This window comes from Apteryx rowi, unplaced genomic scaffold (assembly GCF_003343035.1).
Source record: "Apteryx rowi isolate R43461 unplaced genomic scaffold, aptRow1 scaffold_74, whole genome shotgun sequence".
Taxonomy (NCBI): Eukaryota; Metazoa; Chordata; class Aves; order Apterygiformes; family Apterygidae; genus Apteryx; species Apteryx rowi.
This window is the reverse complement of record NW_020451027.1, coordinates 1617604-1633553: the sequence shown is the minus strand read 5'-3', so window position 1 is coordinate 1633553 and position 15950 is coordinate 1617604. Positions and strand designations below refer to the sequence as shown.

General features: G+C 38.2%; 2 protein-coding genes across 10 annotated transcripts in view; one reads left to right on the top strand and one right to left on the bottom strand.

Moving 5' to 3' along the window:
* Positions 1-54: 54 nt before the first annotated feature.
* CLCC1 (chloride channel CLIC like 1) lies at positions 55-15555 on the top strand. 3 transcript variants are annotated; one of them, XR_003257076.1, is made up of 12 exons: positions 55-907; positions 3062-3157; positions 4088-4195; positions 4855-5076; positions 6316-6456; positions 7885-7978; positions 9069-9166; positions 9247-9393; positions 10037-10330; positions 10865-11111; positions 13956-14270; positions 15466-15553. XR_003257076.1 is itself a non-coding variant. In XM_026087917.1 (12 exons), exons 3-11 carry the CDS (start codon positions 3092-3094, stop codon positions 11090-11092), a joined length of 1398 nt encoding a protein of 465 aa, XP_025943702.1. In that variant the 5' UTR covers positions 837-907; positions 1533-1717; positions 3062-3091; the 3' UTR covers positions 11093-11111; positions 15466-15555. The 3 variants fall into 3 exon arrangements, 2 of the variants coding, with proteins under 2 accessions (XP_025943701.1, XP_025943702.1); XM_026087917.1 differs by lacking the exon at positions 13956-14270 and adding an exon at positions 1533-1717 and having other exon boundaries at positions 837-907; positions 15466-15555; XM_026087916.1 differs by lacking the exon at positions 13956-14270 and having other exon boundaries at positions 60-907; positions 15466-15555.
* Positions 12665-15950, bottom strand: part of GPSM2 (G protein signaling modulator 2) — a 31267-nt gene continuing 27981 nt past the window's right edge. For 5 of the 7 annotated variants that reach the window (XM_026087911.1, XM_026087913.1, XM_026087910.1 and 2 more), the window contains 3 exons: positions 15448-15610; positions 15094-15311; positions 12849-13313 (listed from right to left, as the gene is read on the bottom strand). In XM_026087911.1, coding sequence (XP_025943696.1) covers positions 13149-13313; positions 15094-15311; positions 15448-15610 — 546 coding nt within the window. In that variant the 3' untranslated portion in view covers positions 12849-13148. Of the gene's footprint in view, positions 13314-15093; positions 15312-15447; positions 15611-15950 lie in introns of all 7 variants that reach the window. The other 2 variants (XM_026087908.1, XM_026087915.1) reach the window with 1 other exon arrangement.

Sequence of the window (15950 nt, the reverse complement as noted above, 5' to 3'; positions counted from 1 at the left end):
GGCTGAGGCCCGGCCGAGGCGCGTCGTGGCCGCCCGCCCGGTCCCGGCTCGTAGGAGAGCGGTGCCTCGGGAGAGGAGTGCAAGGCCGTGTTTCTTTCGGAGTTGCGATAGTGCTGCGTGGTTTAAGGAGGGCAGAAGTGAACAAAGAACGCCGCTTTTCGTCCTTTTAGAGTAATTTGACCAGCTGCGACACGCAGCTCATCCGGCTTTGTGCGGCTGAGGAGACGCTGTTGGGGCCGCGGGTCTGCTCGGGGGCCCTCCGAGGGGCAGCTCCTCTGGAGAAAAGGAGAGCGAAGGGGGCGCGGGTGGCGTATGGTCCCCAGTTTGCAGGAGCAGGACTTGTGCAGATAACGCAAATCTCCTGCCAAGATCGCCGCAGGGAAGGCAGCAAAATGTCATCATCCTTTACAGGCTTGGCCAGATGAATTGCAGTAATAATACTGCATTGCGTTATCTTGAAATCTAGAGGAATTCTGTCCTGTTTTAACATACGTGGTAACGCTGAACTGTGTTCTTATATCAGGTGGTATCTCAGCTAATAGCTCTAGCTAGCTAGAACGGTCCAGTTAGTTAATGCTGTTTAATTATTGCATCTTGTTACCAACATTTTATTGGGAAAAAATTGAGACAAGATTAGTCTGTTTCATGGAGAGCTGGGTTTTTAAACAACCTTGAAAAATATTTTTTTCATGTTGTAAGACTGTTTCGATTGCCATACAGCACTTTTCATCCTGCATTGAACCCATGACCGTGGTGTTGTGTTCAGCGATACAGGATGCTGCTTGCCGTGGTGCTGTGGGCAGCTGTGCTGCTGGCAGGTGGCGAAGCGCAAGATGATGAGTGGATTGACCCCACAGACATGCTCAATTACGATGCGGCCTCAGGAACCATGAGAAGACCTTACAAGGTGGAAGAAACGCATGCGTGTTTTTCTCTCCCCATGTCACCCCCCTGCCAAACCCTGCTTAAGATTACCCTTAAAATTGTGAAGTTAGAAAATGGCAGGATTATGGGCTTTTTATCTTATAATTCTTCTGTGTTTATCGATGATGATACAACTTTATAAGAGTATGTCTTTTGTTAAAAAATGAAAGAAAAAATACAGCTTTCTTGCTCCATACCTTACAGAATGCTGACTTGGGTAGTAAAGGGGGCTGTTATTTGTTAGACCACCTCTTTGCTTAATGTAGGTGTAATGTAGGTGAGCGTGGATTAAATGAAGCAGAGCACTGGAAGAGAGAGAATTCAGCTGCCTTAATGGTGAACTATATTATGGTAGATAATTAGCTTAGTGCTTTTTACTAATAAGTTTCTGTTGCACACTTGCAAGTCGCAGGGACCACGCTTTTTAGCTTTTCACAAGTGGTTGTTGACTGGTTGTGGCTCCGCAGTTGTTTCCTTGAGCAGAAGTACTGGGTTAAACAGCTCTTGTTAATTTCTCAAACAGTGCTAAATACTTTGAAAGTTAAATTCCTACCTGATAAAAGTTGGGGTATTCAAATTAATGGCTACTTTGGGCTTGAATTATCCAGTTCCCAGTAATATGGAACAAACCCCATTCACCGGTTGAGAGAGTGTTATGAAAGTGCACGGTGTGTGTAAGTGCCAATAAGGTAGTGCTGGGCATCGGAGTTTTCCAGAGGAAGTTCAGAACAGGTCTTGAATGCTGTACCGTCAGTAACTCATGAGCATTGAGAAGAACATGAAATACTGAAAAGTGAGTTTTAACAAGGTGAATCGACTGTCTCGTTTGAGGGGTGGGCTGTCTGATATATGTATATCATGAGATAGGTATTATTTATTCCATGGTACATGTCAGTATATGGCACTGCGAACTATTGCTGCACAGGCTTTTTTCAGCTCTCAAGTTTGGTTTTGCAGTCTTGAATAATAAATTTTAACATATTTTAGAACCTAATTCTCTGGAGCTTAAAGAAATGCGAACACGCAAACTGCATCATTTCTCCACTGTGTTCCTCCTCCCCCTGCCTCAGGTCTACCCCTCATGCTCATGAGCATCCATAAAATTCAGCTGCAAGCTTTGGAGGCTTTTAACTTGCTACCCAAGCTTCAGCAGCTTGAGGTAACAAGGTGATAGTGCATTATGTACTCCTCTGCTGACTCTATCTCTGTGTTTTGTCTGTAAGTAATGTGAACGTTTTATCAATAGTTAGTGTAATCAGAATTGTAACCAGTCAGCCAATAGTCATATTTAATGAAGGAGGGCTTTTAGCCCTGGGTATATACCTTGAGGAATTTTTTTTAGACCTTTGATATCTTTGTCAGATCTGCTTTTATCAAAAATGTTAGGAGTTTTATTGTTGCCTCCAATGAGAACAGACTTGCATCTTAAAGGAGAAGAATGACTGTTCTGGGTTAATCCTTCTTTCTAGGATTTCTCTTCTGCTCTGTAATGAGAGATTTTAGGCAGGCAGGCAGGCTGTGTGGGCCAGCCTGGCCCTCAAAATAAAACTCCAAATTAGCATGGGTTCACTGATTTCTGAAAAGCTGCACGTTCTTTTGGAGAGTCCTCAGTACGCATGCCTATTGGTGTAGAAGCACCACGGAAACCGCAGCTGAACAGTGTGTAGAGGACAAAATGGGAGGTTGCGGCGGAGTGAAGAGGGAGCAACCAAGAACATAGTTTTGTATTTACTTTCAGCCTGCCTGGCTGTGTGGGGAATCTCACCCGGCTGAGAAGTGACCGTTTACTTGCTGAGTCGGTTTTTAGCCAGCCTGGTTATCTCTCCGATGCACTGCGTGGCTCTGGGATGGCTACCACTCACAGGAGGGGAAGGAGCAGGTTGGGAAGGAAAGGGTGGAACCTCACTGTTTGAGGGGAGCATAGATTTAGGTGAGCTTAAAGCAACTATCAGTTTGGAGCCTAAAATAACAACAGAGGCAATTGGAATATCTTGGGGTGAATGTTAGCAAAAAAGACCAACGCTCAGTTTTTAGCTCCTTTTAAAGTGACCTGACTGTAAAAGTATAACTGGGTATATTGATCAAATTCTTATGTACAATTTGATTATAAAAACATGTTTCTCTTACGTAATTTTAGGTAAGCCTTCATGATTCTGAGGATAAGACTATGGATACAGTCAGTACTGAAAACTTAGCAAGTTGCTCCAGGGAGGTAGAGTCCTTGCGACAAAAGGTTTGTTATGTGACTTCAGAATATTTTCCCACCTTTTCTATGGTTTGTGCTTTCTGGTGATACAGAGGCAATGGATAGTACAGAGGAGGTGGATTGCCACTATAGTTTGTGAGAGACTGTGCGTTATGTAGGGGAACCTCTTCATATAACTTTACAGGGGAGACTGAAAGGGATTTGAACTCAGTTCTAAATTGTTGTTAGCTCTGGCAAATTCTCTTTCCTAAAACACTGTAATAACATAACAGAATTTGGTAGGAGTTGCATCTTTCTGTTCAGCATTGGAAATTTAAACATGTCATGTTACTCCATGCTGCAAAAGCTAAGAAAACTGATCTTCCATTCAAATTGTTCAAATCTGTTAGATTTGAAAGGGGTGAGTTGGCAGTATAAAGAGTTTATTTGTGGCAGGACCATAGCGTACAAGGATTTCAGGTAGCAGTGAAGCCCACTGGGCAGCTCTCAGAAGCTGCTGTAAGACCCCACGCTGCTTCTTTGTTTGAGGTTGGAAGGATGCAGTGATGCTTATGTAGCTACCAGGACTCCCACTTTCCTCCACCTTTTGGACACCCAGTGTGAGATGTCATTTTAGTTACTTAGTATTTTTTTTTTCAATTATCTTTTTCTCTGATGTAAGCTTTAAGGAGATCCAGATCTTTAGTTCTTCTAGTCCTACTGAGGTTAGTACTCAGACCACTTTATTTACAGATCTGAAATCTTCCATACTGGCCAGTCTTGTGAAAAGTAATATGAAAACTTACTCTTCAGCAACTATGTATGATTTTTTTCTGGTGTGCTAATCCCAAGATAATTGCTGAACTACAGAAATAAACCTCTGGTAGTCATTAGTTAAATACGTTGGTAATTTTTTTCCTCTTTCAAACAAGCTGATTTGAACAAYAAGTGAATAAACTAACTGTCTTTACATTGCAGGTTGAAGAATGTGAGAAGAAGAATACCATATCACRTGAAAGCCGTAGCTTTTATATTTTTAAGCGATACTTGAATAAGATTTTAAATGAAGCTGGAAAACTTGGTCTTGTAAGTATCTGAAGACTGATTAAAAATGAATTAGAATTCAAACTACTACTTTATGTATTTTTCACTGTTATCAAGTATTGATTAATTATTCTGACTTACTTTAAATTTAAATTAAAAGAAGGGAATTGAATTGTAAAGAAAAAATGATAGACTGAAGCATGTGCATCCAATTTTACTATTAGAGAGTTACTAGAATTTGTTCAGAGGCACAGTTGCCCCCTGCTCTGTAAAGCATCCAAAAGAAGACTATTGGAGTTCAGAATATGTGTTTAAACATCTGTTGATAGGATGCGGCAATAGTAATACTCTTTTCAGCTCATGTTAATGGTTGTTAAATTTGTAAGAGCCAGATTTTTTGTTTTGTTTTAGACCTTTCACTTGTCCAGGAATAGTAGCTTACTGCAGTTTGCATAAAAGAATCACCTCATTACTTACTTCATTATAATGCCTTTGGAGATTTTTTTTCTGTTCAGAAAGGATGATAGAGCTGTAGTGCACTTCCCTTACCATGGCCTTCATCCTGCAGTCTGTCACAAAAAGATGCTGGTATATAATGAGGGTATATAATTAGGATTTTGGCTAGAGATACAAAATTTCTTGCATGCATCTATTTCCAAGTAGGCAGCTTTTAACCATTGTTCTGTTTTGCTTTTATTCAGCCCGAGGAAAACACGGATAGTGTGCATTATGATGCTGAGATCATCCTTACAAAACAAAAATATTTGGAGATCCTCAGGTTTCTCAATGAGGATACTTGGCAGTCAGGTGCTGTGGATGATGCGCTTAGTGATATCTTGATCAATTTTAAGCACCATGATTATAAAGCTTGGCACTGGAGGTTTGAAGACACTTTTGGAATTGATCCATATAATATGTTTATGGTAAGACAAGGAGAGAGGTGATTTTTTTTTTTTTTTAGATTACTGTTTTCTCCAGTTTCTTTATGCAAGTCTAGCCAGTAAGTGTTGCCATCTTAACTGCCTGTATACAGCAGTTCTTTCCGTCATACTTACAGTGAGTCACTCATGGTGTTTCTTGATCCCTGAAGGTAGAGGTGATACATTCACTTGAAGTAAAAGTTAAACTTGTTTCTTCCTGTGGTGGTCTTTTCTTATTGCAGCTTTGTTTTTCTGTGGGTATCTGGTATGCTTTCTGTTCTTTTGTTTTGTTTTGTTTTTCTTCCTTTTTGTATGTTGTGTGATCCATTAGACTCTATTTTCTGATCACTTAACAGTACAGCTGTCAATTTTCCAGATTTGTCTCTTGTTCAAATAGATGCTGGAGCTGTTGATTTCAGCAGGAGCTGGAATATATTTATACTGAGACAAGTATATATTTGAGGCCTTAGATTTTATAGGTTCATGCATTTTGCTGAAAAATTTTGTGTAATGCTTGAAAGAAGAGAGCATGACCATGTATGAAAAGTCATACTTCTCTAAAACAGAATTACAACGATTTTAAATAGTGCTAAACTGAGGATCTATAATATGCTGAAACTCTCCAAATAAGTCTTGAAAATTCAGAATATGCTTATATATTTTAGCTAGAAGGATCTTGAAAGTAGCCTGTATAGTTTCTAGGGGTCCATGGAAGACAAAACAAACAAACAAACCAAACCTATTATCAGTAGCTTAACTTTGCTATTAGGGATCTGTACGCAGAAAAAGACTAAAGTGCTTCCCTAGGATCTTGCTACTGTTATTTAAACTGTAGTTTTGTCTCTTAACCAAACTGCAGGCACTGGCAGCAGTGATTCTATAGTTCGTACCAGGCATTCTGCTTCTGCAGCACGGAATGATTTAAATTCTGTAATTTTTAAGTTTGATAGGTAATGTAACAAATATCATAAGAAAAAAATAATTAAATATCATAAGAAAGAAGCGAGCATTTGTAACATAAGGTTGTGATAGGAATGACCACTGATAATACTGTGAAACTGTTCTGCTTTTTTTTATACTGTAGCAGATATGCTGTAAAAACAAGGAAAAAGTCCCTCAACTCTTTCATGTAAATGAAGCTAATAAAAGCAAAAACTGGAAATTCCTTCCTGTGTTCTGGCAGTAAGCCTGGAAAATTCCAAATCTGGGCCATAATTTTTTTTTTCCTGCTTTCTTTTTCAGATCCTCTTATGCTTAGTGTGCATTGTAATTATCATAGCTACAGAGCTCTGGACACGTATTCATTGGTTTACTCAGCTAAAACGTGTTTTATTAATCAGTTTTCTGATCAGTTTTGCATGGAACTGGCTTTACTTGTATAAGGTAAGTTGTTCAGAAATCCTAACCAGTTTTAGGCTTAACATTTTTACAGTTATCAGAGATTTGGGTTGNTTTTTTTTTTTGCTTGTTTAGTTTATATAAAACAATAATTGATTGCAAGGTAAATAAAGGGATGACAATTTTATTTTGCATGTTGACAGGTTTATTAGGTTTAAAAAACAACAAAAGAAACCCTGCCAACTTTTGCCCTGCTGCAGAGGTGCACAAAACTCAAAGCAGTAGAACTGCCAAGTTCACTGTGGAAACATGAACTCTGTCTAAAGCTGCTTGTTAGGAAAGTCTTCTGGAAAAAAAATACTGTTTTTTTTTGTTGTTTGTTTCTTCAAAGATCACTAGCTGAAAGTGTATTTAATGGGTGATATACCAGACATAAATGCTTCATTAATGGTCATAAAGTAGCTGACTTTAGAATGGTATTGGTTTTAATGAGGAGGAATTTATCCCTTTAGGTCATAGCCCAGACACGAAATCTAGGTCCTCACATCTTGTCATCAGAACGTAACTGCAGTTCTTCAGAACATTGCAATACTTGATTTGTTTTAACAGACCAGGAATAGTGGAGTGGCAGAGATTAGGATGGACCTTGAATGTGAGTGGACTGCCATGGGCAGGACTTAGTGCGAGTCGTTAAAGAACTGATGATTTGACCAAAAAGAAAAAAAAAATTTATTATCAGTTGTAAGGCAAAATTATAATGAGTACAGGTGTTTGTGTTAATAGGAGTTATTTTTAAAAAGAGAGAGAAATGTCCCAATGTTTTAGTTAGTAATTTCATGGTAGTGGTCTTTCTTCTCTCACTCCCCCCATCCAATCCAAACGTATTTTAAGGAAACTTGGTACCAAGTTGCTTTTGCCCTAAATTTATATCCAAGTTGGGTGTTTAGGTAATTCAAATGCCATTTGGAGAATAAATCAAAGGGGTAGCCATCTTGATAGTTTTATCTGGTCCCACGAAATTCCTAGGAATTAACTCTGTTTAATAGTTTGTTTAGGTAGCAAACTTTTTTTTTTTTAAATACAGATATTCCCAGGTAATTACACCAAACCTGCTAAGAGTGAATAGTGGTAGGTCAGGTTCAGCCTGTGCCCTGGGAGTGGGGGGGAAGGATCTGAGTGGAGACAGATCTCAGCACGGAGCCTGCTCTGGCTCTGACCTTGGGCTGTCAAGCTGTGCTGGACATTAGCTGCCTGCGCTGTCCCAAGAGATGTGTGGCTGATGGCAGGAATGTTTTTATGATGGAAGCAGTCAGTGCCTTTTGAAGAAGACTGCTTTCCTCCCAGTCGGAAACTTCATACTGTGTTTGGCTTGTGGAGATCTGCTTTTTCAGATTTGTAATAAATCTTAGAAAGCCTTACAGGTGATGGCAGCTCTATCTTTATTTCTTAGAAGTAATTCTGATTCTTCTGCAGCTGGCCTTTGCCCAACATCAAGCAGAAATTGCCAAAATGGGGCAGTTTGATAACGTCTGTGCTGAGAAGGTGGACTGGAGTGGAAGTCTCATTGGTAAATATTTGTTTCATTATTTTGTAATAGTTTTTAAGACCACAAAACATTCAAAAGTTGCCAAGCCAGTAGTAACATCCCATAAATAATTTCTTCATGAATAGTAAGTGTGTTGTATCACCTTCTTCAGCAATATTATCAGATTATGTGGTTAAATCATCTTTCCATTCCACAAGGCGTTCCTTTCTAGGCCTTTGAAGGAGAGCTGATCCACCAAATTGTTGTTCAGAGCATGTCATGGGGTTACTTCTTATCCTTAATACTGATGTACTGTCTTTTGTCATCCCATGAGTGTTCAGTACCGTTCAGTGCACAGTTTATTAAAGAGAGGAGGGCAGAATTCAAGAAAAAGATTTCCTCATCTTCCAAGCATGTGAATACAGTAGGCTTCAGAAACCTGATCAGTAACTATTCACCGAGTTCTGTTATTTTATGGAGATGGTTGAATATTTTTTATTAGCCCACTGAGTGTCATATCAGGAAGATTAATGGTGGCAACTTGTAATGAGTGCCTGTTACGGTCTCTCTACTGGARTTTATTGGTTTTGATTGCTGTATTTTGTCAAATTTTAACTCTACAAAAATCAAACTGCAGAAATATTTAAGTCATAAATTATTTGTTTGTAACTTAAAATCCCATTAAGGACAAAGACTTTCTGCTTGTAACTAAAATATTCTGCCAAATACATGTTTCTTTTAAGCATACTTGAAAAGCTTGCGGCCTGAGAGATGAGTAATAACACTGACAATTACTTCTGTTTCAGCGACTGTGGGAAAAATGTGCCGAATGATAATGTTTCCACAGRCTGGGCTTATTTTTCTTCTGAGACTTCTAGGAACTAAGTTCAGCTATTGAAGAGATCTTTTTTGATCTTCCCTTTCCTTTCTGCCTTCCCTCTCCTTCCTGTTTCCCCATGACTGGATAAGCTACACTGCCATCCTAATTTGAGATTTTTAGAAATAAATCTGAGCTTTGAACCATATCTAGAAGAGTTCTGTTCCATCTGTAACTGAAATGCTACTTTCTCTCTTGCTACTGTATTGTAAAATATGAAAAAAGTAGTAAAAAATGTCTTTGCTTTGACTGTAGAATGGCTCAGAAGTAAGTGGACGTTTCAGGATGATCCCTGTCAGAAGTACTATGAAACTCTACTAGTAAATCCTATTTTGCTGGTTCCACCGACAAAGGTATACACCAAATATAATGAAATTGTTCATGTTTCTGTTTAATCAATAACAACACTATTTTTCTATTTATATTTTTCTAGGCATTGGCTATTACTTTCACTAACTTTGTAACTGAGCCTTTGAAGCATGTAGGACAAGGTATTGGTGAGTTCATCAAAGCACTCATGAAGGAGGTACCGTTGCTTCTGCAGGTTCCAGTACTAATCATGATGGCTCTAGCTGTTCTGGTTTGTATGCATTTATCTTATATTTAAAACACTGGTTTTACTAGTAATTATATTGTAAATCAAATGTATTTATGTTTAAGTATTATCATATAGTACTTACTTACATTTTTTATTTGTACTACTGAACAGATTTGTTAGAACAGATGAAATTTTTCTAATATACTGGGTTCAAGGGATTTCTTAATATTTTTATAGTACAGTTGATTTTGTTGTTAAAAACAGGCAAGTTTATATTTAAATTGCATCTCTCTTCCACATTTTATTCCACATTTTCCATGTGGAATAAAATATTAAGATAGCTTAAGATCCTAGATTCTATGACAGTTTATTTCTAACTCAGTTTCTGCCTCTTGCATAGTTAGAGTTGTTGCACAATGATGCATGTAATTTGAGTTTTCTATATGAAAGCATTGAGTTAGGGCCCTCAGCATCTTTCTTACTGTAGCACCAAAGACAAAGTACAGTCTGGCAGCTGCTGCCTGTGTGGTCAGACTGCAGACAGCTTGAGTTTTACTGTAACCATTCTGATCATCTGAGCTTTTCCTTCAGTGTTTTTCAGCAATGTGACTTTGAACTTAGTGGGAAAACCATAGGCTGCAAATGTTTGGGTCTTTGATCTGTTTTTCTTCCCCCCCCCCCCCAGGGTTTCTGCTATGGTGCAGGATCATCAGTGTCTATGTTAAGATATTTAACATCCTCTCAGAAGAAAATGCTTCCTCCACCTGACAGACAACAGGAGAAAATAGACTTTAGGCAATATAATGCGAGTGATTCAGATGACTGTCCTTCATGGAAGATTCCTCATGTAAATAGAGGACCCCATGACAGAGGAGATGCCTATATCAGACCTGGAAACAGCAGCAGAAGCCTTGACATTTTCCATGCAAGCGATGAGCCAGATACGCAAGTAGAAGAGTCTCACAAACCAGAACCCAGTGTATGTTAGTCTAGGGGTCTTTGAGCTTGAATTAAATTTACTAGACTTAAGCATCATCTGCTAGAACATGTTTAAACAACAAGCTTAATCCAAATCTTGGGGAGAGGAGTTAAGGAAGTACCTGTTGCCCTATAGAATAGTCCTATAGAGATTGGTTCAGGCATATTTTTTTCTGGAAAAATACTGGGCAATGGTTAACAGTGGCAGGAAACTACCACTCTTAATTAGAGCACTTTATAGTAAAGGATTTAAATAACTTCTGTTTTGAGAGTTTAATACTCCTATCAGCCTGGGGTAAAGATTACTTTAACTTTTCTGTAAACTACAAAATATATTTATATTAAAACCAGACCTATATTCTAGATTGTACTTATGACCATGTACAGTTTTCCCAGGAAAAAAAGCTGCCAATTATCCTTTAAAGTTAGTTAGGAAATTTTCAGGGGTTTTACCCCTTGAGCTGAGATATACCTGAAGCACTGGATACCGGCACTTCAGATTGCTTGATTAATAGCTTATTATTAATTTTTACAGAATAGATTGCACACTGAGTCTGAAGTTTGTAGCCTAGCAACTATCACAGCTGAATGCCTTACTGAAGAGCATGCACTTGAGCAGCAGAAACGGCAGACATGCAAAGCAGAGCAAGAGGCTGGAGAAAATTGCAATCCTAGTAAAAACCTGGAAGGGGAAAGTTCTACAGTGGGAGCACCTGAAGACAAGAGAGAGAGTGGGTCATGTGAATCAAAGGAAGGAGACTGAGGACTCTCCAAGCTCTGCTGTAAGTTTTGGCTAAGCTTTATTTGTCACATACTTGCTTGTTCTACTCTAGTTCTCAAATGTAGAAAATAAATAGAACATCAGTAAGCTGATGTTCTCTCATCTTTGGTGAGAGCATTAGCAAGAATAGCTGTAGGGTTTTAAACTGAGAGACTGAGTGTACATGATCACTTTACTGTTCTTGGAACTTAAAATAAACTTAAGTAAGATACTATAACCTTAAGTGCTTATATAATATAACATTAAACATAAACAGGCTTCTGGTGTTGCTGCTTGTCCTAAATCAAATTTGTGTAATGTTTCAAGTAAATCTAGATATTTGGTGGTGGGGAAGCATTAATAGTCTATGATCTAGCAAACAGCCTACTCAGATAATTGTAAAACAGCTCTAAGTTGCTGTTGTTCACATAATAGTGCTGTAATAGAGTCGACTAATTACAGCTCATCTAGAAGTCTCAGGACTGTGTTTTATATTCTTTAAAATCAGTTTTAAGTAGGTAGAATTGCTCCTTGTCAGCTCAGTTCTGAGAGATTTTAATGATTATCTTCTAATTTAATAATTTGCATAGGAGTAAGAAACTGATGTTGTACCAGTTTTCTTAGGGCAGTTCAAAGCTGGGCAGGGAATAGCAAACTTTCAAGAAAAGGTACTAAAGATCAGCTTGATACAGTGATGGCAACACATGGTTTTGGAAGAACATTCTGGCATTTCTCCGTAAGCACAGGAAGGACAGTTTTGGTTTCAGTACAAGTCAATCATCATCTTCAATGCTAAAAAAAAGCTGTAAGGGAATGTGTGTAAAATTTTCAGTAACTGCAAAATAGGATGAATTATGTGGAACCTGTGTCTGTTTAACTGTTATTGCAAAGCTGTTTTACTTTGAAGCTAAACTAAACTCTAGATTCTTCTCAGGGATCACTTCATTTATAAATACCTGAAGTGAACAGTTTTTCCACCTTTACTGTTACAGTCCGTGATTTTTAACTCAAGATACCCATATTTAAAGCAACGTACACCCCTCAGGGCTAAGAACTGCATCAGGGAAGGCATCCATCCAAGAGAATACTGAAAGTTACAGCTGTTTTTCCCCCAAAATACCCCAGCATAAGAAGTAGCTGGGGTCAGGTAATAGGCAGCATAGATGCATTTGTTGTTTGTAACGCTTGAAGTTCTCCGGCTGCAGGAATTATCTGATGTCCGTGACAGCCCAAGCTAAACTCCTAGTAACCCCGTAATTCCCTGGTGAATGGACTGCTATTGGTGCTGGAAATGTACCACCATGTGTAGACAGCACTGACACCTGTTATTTGCAAACAAGTACATCATCTTAAAAAATTATTCTGATTGTTTCCTATATCATTCATCATACTTTTATACTTAACTAAATATTACCAAGATAAGCCAAGCATGCTTTTAAAAGAATATTTTTGAATTAAACAGAATTAAAACTAGCTTATTGAAAAGTGATTTTTTTTCCTTTTTTCTTCTTTTTTATAAAAATTGATTGCAGGAACACAGTTTGGAAGAAATAAAGACAGACTAAGTACTGAGGCTATTTATTTCTCAATTATTTTTATTTTTAAAAAAGTATAAAAGAAAACAGGACCTTTTTCCAGGGAAGTACAAATTAGGGGGGAAAAAAATCAAGTTTTCCTTAAAAAGAATTTACAAACTTAGGTCTTACACTAGATGGAGATACCAGTAGAGTCCACACATCTGCAACAGGAGTACCTTGATGGAGAAGAAAATTCATATTAATGTTAAAAGACTACAGGCAGTTAAGAGGGAGATACAGTAGTCAGTAATTCCAACAGACACTGCTAAAAGTAGCTGCCAACTACAAACAGGATTGGCAACTCTGCCTTTAACTACAGGTCAGTGAGTGTGATGCTGCTATTTATACCAAAAAAAAAAAAAAAACATTAAAAAGGAGACAAAATTACTAATTGCTTTCTTTTTTAAAAGGCATGTATGTTTTCCCAGCAAACAAAAATGATACATAAGATGTTACTGTACAGAACGAGTCTGTTACTTTCTTCAGCTAGAATTTGGTCCTTTTATAGTTGAGGGTAAATGCACTCTTTGTTCATCCATTCTCTTAGCTTGTGATCGTAAAATGAGGCTGAAAAAATCCTCATCTGGTACAGTCGGTCCTTTTGCAGATGATGGAGGAGCACATCTTTGATCATCCAGTCTGGAACCCTACGCAGAGACCAAGCAATAGCATTGCATATTTACATGATATATAAGTGAACATATAAAATAAGTGAATAATATAAGTGAAAAATTAGTGAAAGTTCTTGTTTTCAGATGTAAAGCAATTACAAGGATTTAATGTGTAAGCTTTGTTTCAACTAGCTGACCATGCAGGGAAATCACACTTAAATGAAATAACTAGGTTAAAGGTGCAAGTGTAGCTGAAATGGTTCATCAAAACCACCTCTCAGAGGTGTCTGAAAATACTGTCCTAATTTAGTTATCATTAATAGTGTGGAGCAAGATTTAAGTGTTCTTCATCCAGAAGAATTTTAGCATTGCTACTTTGTGCTTCTAGTCTGATAGTACAGAAAATATGGTTGTCCTCTGATACATCAGCTGTTCTCTCTTTAGGTTAGGATTCTTACTCTTTTCTTAGAAGCTGTCCTGCAAATTACAGAAATAGGGTTTTCTCGGCTATTTTTCTTTCATGATTCAGGGAGTAAAAATAGCTATGCTGCTGTCAGGTTTGGAAACACAATACTGAGAAGTTTTTCCTCAGAAGATTCTGGTACATTTTAATCACAGTGTTACAGACCTCTCTATATAATGCGTCTGAGATATAGCTTCTGTGCTCATTTTACACAGCAGCCCCCTCACGGTGAGATTTCACAAGCACCAGCCTGCCAGACTAGCTTTGGCGGTGGACTACAGCCATCCACTGTCCCTCCTTCAGTGGAGCTGGCAACGAGCGTGTTTGGCACTAGCAGGCTGCTGCCTCGCCAGCTGCAGAGGGACGGAGGCACCTCAGAAACGTGCGTTTGCAGCGTTCACTAGAGAGGAGTGATGGGACTTGAACAGTCACCTTTGAGACACAGTATTTTCCACCACACCGATACAGAAGTCAGCAACACTTTMTTGCTACTGTTTAAAGCAGTAACATCAGTAATGGATGACAGGGAGGTAAATTTTTCTATTCCTATCGCAGTAAGCGCTGTCAGACATTACATGTCTGCTATAGATAGTGAATGGGAAGAGACTGAAACTCTATCAGATTAATCTAGAGATTCTTTGCCTGACTGAGAGCAGTAAACAGACAAGTTGCTGTTTCATCAGATTGATGAATGCCATTGCTGTAAAATCAAAGATCTCAGGTTCTGCTTCCCACCCAAGGTAACGTACTTACCTTTGGAAAACTTAGCATCTGAATTTTGTACTTTGAGATCCTTACCAACCCAGCAGATAAAATACCAACTCTCTAGTTCTCTTTGGTTATAACATACTATAAGTGGTAATCAGATGCATCACTTGTATATTACTATGAACTATTATTTCAGTGTACCATAACAGGAATGATAATCATTATCAAAACTAAAAATTTAATAGTGAATTCTTTCATTCGATGAGTTAGGAAGGCATCTGATACACTAGGAATCCTAACAAGTTAGATCTAAATGCTTTTTTTTTTTTTTTAACAATTATTTTATCTATGCCTTTCAGTAACCTCACTTGTTTTCATTTTTTCAGCATCCCTCCAGTTCATCATTTGTTATTTTAAACGGTTAACATGGTATACAGACTGAAATTTACACTTGCTAAAGACTAGATGATTTGGAAAAATATTCTTGAATCATTTCTGGATCTTCCTTTATGTCCCTATCCCACAAACCAATATATATCTTAAAACACATGATATGCATAGGAGCTTACTTGAAGAAACTAAACAGCAGGATACACAAATCAAAGCCCCAGAGATCAGAATCTTAAGAATTGTTTTTAAACTTACCTGGCATTTTATCAGTATGTCAAAGAAGTCATCGTCTAGTTCTCTGTTGTTGCTTGCCATTAAGTGACCCAGGACTGACTGACTGTTGCGCTGATTCAGACGAAGTCCAGGCAGATTACTAAAGCTAGCGCGCTGGTCATCTAGACGACGGCTCTGTGAGCTAGCAAGCAGATCTAGAAATTCATCAGTGTGGGGTGAGACTACAGAAGTAGAAAAGGCTGGGGGAGGAGGAAGAAAAACAAATTAGCCTAGAAATAAGTTCCCTACCATAGTAGGTCTTTTGCATGCAAATACATTTTAAAATAGTATTTGCCAGGAACTAAAGTCAGTACAGATGTTAACAAAAAAAATTACATTTTCTGATCGTTTTAGGTGGAGTAGAGGATGTGGCTACTGAAGCAGCTGAGAATCTGTTCTTCTCCTGGAAGAAGCATCTCTGATCATCCATCCTGTTACTCTGGAATCGACTCAGCAGGTCAAAGAACCCTTCATCTGCCATGGTCTCTCGATTGTTTTTCTGAAGAGGACAGAAACATTAGTGGGTATTTTGAACTCAAAAGCACCTAAAACCAGGACAGCCGCATGGCAGTTTCATTCCAGCAATATGTTTTATATATGAGTATCTGAGAGCCATTAAACACTAGGATAAATCTCCATCTATAAAAAAATGGATGACTAAAAACCTAAAGTAATAGGAAATGCTAATAATATGGCAAACATATTTGAAAGGTAAAATCTATTAGAAATATTTCATTCTCTGGAACGGAGAGAACTGGTACTCTGATCATTACAACAGGAGTTTTCTCCTCAGCTATTAATACACCGAAACCCAAGTGCCCAGGAGAAAACAAAAGAAC